The sequence below is a fragment of the Plasmodium relictum genome (genome assembly GCF_900005765.1).
Source record: "Plasmodium relictum strain SGS1 genome assembly, contig: PRELSG_00_v1_65, whole genome shotgun sequence".
Taxonomy (NCBI): Eukaryota; Apicomplexa; class Aconoidasida; order Haemosporida; family Plasmodiidae; genus Plasmodium; species Plasmodium relictum.
Window position 1 is genome coordinate 1 of NW_021628723.1, and position 7,117 is coordinate 7,117.

At 18.9% G+C, this 7,117-nt stretch overlaps 1 protein-coding gene across 1 annotated transcript; it reads right to left on the reverse strand.

The window, feature by feature from the left end:
- Positions 1–2,042: 2,042 nt before the first annotated feature.
- Positions 2,043–2,825, reverse strand: PRELSG_0005900 (fam-h protein; the record flags this gene model as incomplete). The annotated part of the gene is made up of 2 exons (XM_028676623.1): positions 2,043–2,516; positions 2,634–2,825. The coding sequence occupies 2 exons, from the start codon at positions 2,823–2,825 to the stop codon at positions 2,043–2,045; spliced, it is 666 nt and encodes a 221-aa protein (XP_028531248.1).
- Between the last annotated feature and the right edge of the window lie 4,292 nt (positions 2,826–7,117).

Here is a 7,117-nt window from a genome sequence, read left to right on the forward strand (position 1 = left end):
GTTCATATTTAGTAATAAAGATATTTTTAGCTAATTCAACTTGGAATTGTAAAAGATTAATTATTTTCTCATCATCCTTTATTTTGAGTAAATTCTCTTCATATCTAGCGGGTAATACATGTGCAACTACCGTGCTTATTTCTTCTTTGGAATAACCTTGAAAACGTGCTGCAAATTCCAATGACTTGAACCATCTGAAATAACCTCTTATTGATTCTGTATCAAATCTTGGTAAATGTTCAGGTACTTTAACTTTTGTTGAATCATTCCCATTCTTAATTTTAAATATATAAGATTCTCTCAGAGATGTTATTTCTTCAAAAACTTTTAATCCAAGATCCCCTATTTCTTTCATCTTGGACTGCTAATCAAATGGGTTCTGTTTGCGCCGGTTTCGATTTTCCTGCCGTTGTCGCCAATTGATTTATTAATTGCCCGTTTAATGACTTTGCTAGAGTATTAAACAAACAAATTAATAAAGAGCATGTATAACTAAGTATACGTTTATATATATATATATTAGTTTTTATTATATATATATATACAGTTTTCTTATGATGCATAATATTTAATTGAAGTTAAATTTTACTGCATCCTTTAATAAACCTATTAACAGTTATAAATGAGTTTTTATTTACAAAGAATTAATATCTTCTTTTAATTAAAAACATACAAATAATTTATAACAATTTATTAAGTCAAAATTTTATGATATTCAATGTTATTTCAAAAATATACATTGAATAATACATAAATATTTCTCTTATCTCTTAAGTTTTAATAAGTTAACATTTCTTTCTTTTAATTTTTATTTACACTAAAAATTAAAACATAACATAACATAACATAACATAACATTCATTCATAAAACTCTTCCCAAAAAAAAAATATTTTATTTTATTTTTTTTTTTTTAAATTACAAAGATGTATATATATATCAATAAACAAACAAAAAAAAAATAACTTTATTTTTTTTTTTTTTATATATAGGACTAGCGTCAGTGCATGGCTAACTTGTACGTATACAACTAGCAACTAGCTTAGCATGCTACAAAAGGTTAATAATACCTTTTATTAACCAGCTAGTTAACTAACTGAATGTACTACAAAAGGTTAATAACATCTTTTATTAACCAATACTACAAATGTATTAAAACCAAAAGATTATTTCGATATTTGTGATAGAGGTAGCATTTCACAACTAGAAGATTTGAGTAATAAGGATAGAAAAATTTATAAAGAAATACTAAAGGGGTTAGAAATTGTAAAATAATCCAAAGAGAAAAAAATATAAGCAATATTATTACTTCCCCTGAATGGTGGAGTGTGGTTAATAAAAAATTTTTATTAACTTTTTATAAAAATAAAATGAGCTAACAATCAGGAAAATAGAAGTCAGCCATGTACTGACATTAAAAAAAAAAAAGAAAAAAAAATATATAAAGCTATTTTTTTTTTTTTTTTGTCGGTTGGCATTTGTTCGAATCAACAAGAGAATTAATTATTAGTTACATGAAAAAAACTTAATGAATGAAAAAGTAGAATGTTTATGTTATATTCAATGTATATTTATTTGAAATGACATTGAATAAATTAGAGTTTTGACTTTTGTTAATTGTTATGAATTGTATGTATGTTTTTAATTAAAAGAATAAACTGATTCTTTGTAGATAAAAACTCATTTATAATAGTTCAATATGTCTATTAAGAGATTCAGTAAAATTCGATTCAAATTAAATATTATAAATCATAAGAAATAAATATATATATAATAAAAAAAAGTATATGCATATATTTAAAAACGTATATTTATTTATACATTCTCTTTATTAATTTGTTTGTTTAATACTCTAGAAATGTCATTAAACAGGTAAGTAATAAATCATACTTGTTCTATTTAAAATTTTTATCTAATATTTCTCAAATATCAATAACTAAACAGTTAATAAATCAAGTATAAGTAAGATTTAAGATGCATTTCATATAATATTGTACATTTTCTTCTTTTAATTTACAGTAAGTTTACTTAGAAAAAACACTTATTATTTGTTTTTAAGCTTCATTTTTATTTCTTCGTAAAGTAAAAAGATTAAAAATATTATAAGAGATAAACTAGACAGTATTAAAATATAATTTTGAAATATTGGAACAAAGTGTTTAAGATATATTGCAGAAAGTGTGAATGAAGTAAGTGACATGAGAAAAGCTAAAATTAGTGGAATTGTTTTAAGATCATTTGTACATTTGTCTGAGGTTCTTTCATTAAATTTTCTTTTTTTATTCCTCTTTTTTGTCTCTGATTCATTTTCTTGTTCTATATCCATATTCTGCTCTATTTTACTTTGCTCATTGCTTAACTCTAAATTTATTGCTGTCATGTCATGTTGTTCATAGCATTGTTGTAATCCTTTTTCTTGTTTTATTGTATCGTTATTTTCTGCTAATGATCTTTTAACTCCCAAATTTATTACATTTTTTAAGTTATTTTCGTAATTCCACGTCTCACAAGTACCTAACTAAAATATAAAAAAAATATTCAGGGTATAAAAAAAAGGATTTTTATTAACATAATTTTGATAAAAAAGATAGTAAAAATAAGAAAAAACAAATATTAAGTATTATAACTATCCTACATTATTAGAATACTGTAATATCCAAATTAAAAAGGCATATATAAAAAACTTTATGAAAAAATGTAATCTATATTTTTTCTCTTTTTTATGGGATATCTTTATAGTTGATATATCTTTAGTTATAAAACCTTTAGATGTATGGGAGCAGAATGTATCGTATATACTAGTATTCTTTATAGCATTACTTTTCATGTTCGTTTATTTTTGTTTTTATATATTTATTTATTTTTATATATAACTAGCATTAATAACTTAAAAATAAATTAAATAATTAAAATTTTAAAACTTCATATAATAACTAATGTTAAAATATTTAAAAAATAAAGATCAATTTAAAATATCTTTGATTTTTTATTTAATACATTTATAAGAATGTTATGTATTAATATTATTAAAATATAATTGATTAATAAATTTGATGATGCATATATCAATATTTATCATTGACAATTAAATATATTTTTTATTAATTTCTTTAAAACAAAAATTTCAAGTAATAATTTTTGGTTTTCTTCAAAATAAAAAACAAACGAAAGTTAATAAAATTATAAATGAAAAATAAATTAAGAATATTCATGTAGCAAACAATACTAATTATTTTTAACTGTATTTTTGTGCTTAATATGTGTACATATTATTAATTCTGATAACAATAGAAAGAAAAACAAAAGGTATACAAGTAATTACTTTATAATTTAAATTATAAATGTGGTTATAATAGTTTTGGAGAATTTTAAGATATATATTATTATATAAATTCTAGAGATAACATAATTGATATTTTTGATTTTATGTCAAATTTGCTAGATTATAATTTTATTTTTTTCTATTAATTAACATTACAATAATATTTAATAAATTGATATTAATTTATAGAAAAAAATAAAAATGAATTAATAATTTATGCATGAAGTAATTTTTTATGTAAAAATTACTATATAATACTAAAAATGCCTAAGAAAAAAAAAAAAAGAAAAAAAATTAAAAAAGAGAAACATAAAAAACAATAGAAATGCATATATTTAAGAAAATTAAAAAGATAGCTATAATTCCAATTTAATAATAAAAATTATAAAGAAGATACGTACTAGAAAATATACATTAAGGATGTGATAAATAATTATTTTAATTTTCTTTTAATGATAGCATTATGATTTTAATTTGTATTATCATTTCAATTATTATGAAAAGTTATAATTAAATATGAAATTTGGCACATGCATATGTATATTTTTTTGAAAAGAAAATGATAATATTTCTTTAAAAATAAAAAAAACGTTAACAATAGTTACTAATATATATTTATGTATATTACTATAATAAAAAAATAATGGAATATAACTAAAAATAGAGAAAACTTTCATTTAAAATAAAATTTAATATCAATATGTATATTCATTTTTTTTTTAAGAATTTGAAAGTTTGAGTTAAAAATTAACAAAATTACGCATGTTTTAATACGTATTGATGATAAAGTAACATGAAATAAACATTTATATCTTTAAAATATCTTGCTTTAATATTTTTGGGTGTGATAACATATTTAACAGAACTCATAAATATGCATATATATGTAAAATTTTTTTTATTTATTCATTTTTTAAATAAAAAAAAAAGAGTCTTCCTTTCAAATTTCAAAATTTATTTTTAGAATTTAATTATTTCACATGATCCTTCATATATATATATATATATATATATTGGCATTTTATAATGTTGGTTAATAAAAGATATTATAAACCTTTTGTAGTACACTAATCTAGTTTACTAGTCGTGTATATATAGGTTATCCATGTACTGATACTAGTTAAAAAAAAAAAAAATATAAGGTAATTTTTATTTTTGTATGTATATTTTTATTTATATACATCTTTGTAAAAAAAAAAAAAAAAAAGTAATTTTAATTTTTTTTTTTTTTTGGGGATTGTTGAATGTTCGTTTTTTGTTTTTCGAATTAAATAAAGAATTAATTTTTACTCTAAAAAATTTAAGATATAAAACGAATAATGCTTATGCTATATTCAATGTATATATTTAAAAAAAAAATAACATTGAATAAATTAAAGTTTTTATTTTATTAATTGTTATAAATTGTTTGTATGTTTTTAATTAAAAGAAGATACTAATTCTTTGTATATAAACACTCATTTATAACAGTAAATAAGTCTATTAAAAGATGTAGTAAAATTTAATTCAAATTAAATATTATGCATCATAAGAAACCATTATATATATATAATTAAACAAGTATATATATATTTAAAAACGTATATTTATTTATACATGCTCTTTTTTAATTTGTTTGCTTAATACTCTAGCAAAGTTATTAAACGGGCAATTAATAAAACAAATGTATAAAATTTATATTATACATTAAATTATACTGTATTGCTTAACATATATATGTTTACTTTTATAAATATGTTTTTATTTACAAAGAATTAGTATATTCTTTTAATTAAAAACATACACACAATTTATAACAAATAAGGAAAGTTAAAACTCTAATTTATTCAATGTTATTTCAATATATGCACATCTAATATAACATAAATATTATACTTTTTCATATATTAAGTTTTTATGTAAGTAAAAACTAATTCTTTTTTTAATTCGAAAAAAACGTCTACAACGAAAAAAATAAAATAAAAAAAATAAAATAATTTAATTTTTTTTTTAAATTAAAAGATATACATTAAATAAAATAGACAAAGAAAAATATATCATTATATATCTTTTTTTTAACTAGCATCAGTGCATGGCTAATCCATATTTTCTTGACTGATAGCTCATTTTATTTTACAAAAGTTAATAACCATTTTTTATTAACCAGTTATTGAATGTTATTTCAAAATATACAAATCAACTAAAACATAAGCATTGTATTGCTTATCTCAATTTTTTTCTTTCAATTAAAAATTAATAATCTTTCATCTCTGGTTAATAAAATATGTTATTAACCTTTTGTAGTATACCAAACTAGTTTACTAGTCGTGTATGTACAAGTTAGCTATGTACTGGCACTAGTTAGAAAAAAATATAAAGTTATTTTTTTTTGTTTTGTTTATTTTCATTGTATATACATCTTTATAAAAAAAAAAAAAAAAATTTAAATTATTTTTTTTTTTTGGGTTGTTGGATATTTGTTTTTGGAATTAAATAAAGAATTAACTTTTACTTATAAAAACTTAAGATATAAAATGAATAATGTTTACGTTATACTCAATGTATACTTTTTTGAAATAACATTGAATAAATTAAAGTTTTTATTTTATTAGTTGTTATAATTTGTTTGTATGTTTTTAATTAAAAGAAGATACTAATTCTTTGTATATAAAAACTCATTTATAACAATTAATAGGTCTATTAAAAGATGAAGTAAAATTTAATTCCAATTAAATATTATGTATCATAAGAAACCATTATATATATAATAAAAACGAATATATATATATATATATAAACGTATACATAGTTATATATGCTCTTTATTGATTTGTTTTTTTAATATTCTAGCAAAGTCATTAGGCGGGTAATTAATAAAACAATCTCAAAAATATTCACTTTTCAAAAAAAAAAATAATTATTTTTTTTTTTTTAATTACAAAGATGTATAAAAACAAAAAATAAATAAAAAAAAGTATAGCTATATATGCATATTTTTTTTTTATAACCAGCGATTGTGCATAGCTGACTTATATTTTCCTAAATAGTAAGCTAATTTGATACTACAAAAAGTTAACTTTCTTTTATTAATCAGATTTAGAACAAGAAAAGGAAATAAAAACAAAAGAGAAAAATAAAAAAATAAAATTTAAATGGAGAATCTCCGATAAATGCAAAAATAATTTCAAGCCAGTTGCTTTATTTCTTATTATTTTCTTATCAATTTCTGAAATTTCATGTATTTGTGTAAAACATATTACGGATATTGATTTATTAATTGGCCGTTTAATGACTTTGCTAGAGTATTAAACAAACAAATTAATAAAGAGCATGTATAACTAAGTATACGTTTATATATATATATTCGTTTTTATTATATATATATATACAGTTTTCTTATGATGCATAATATTTAATTGAAGTTAAATTTTACTGCATCTTTTAATAAACCTATTAACAGTTATAAATGAGTTTTTATTTACAAAGAATTAATATCTTCTTTTAATTAAAAACATACAAATAATTTATAACAATTTATTAAGTCAAAATTTTATGATATTCAATGTTATTTCAAAAATATACATTGAATAATACATAAACATTTCTCTTATCTCTTAAGTTTTTAATAAGTTAACATTTCTTTCTTTTAATTTTTATTTACACTAAAAATTAAAACATAACATAACATAACATTCATTCATAAAACTCTTCCCAAAAAAAAAAAAATTTATTTAATTTTTTTTTTTTTTTTTAAAATTACAAAGATGTATATATATATAAATAAACAAACAAAAAAAAATAACTTTATTTTTTTTTTT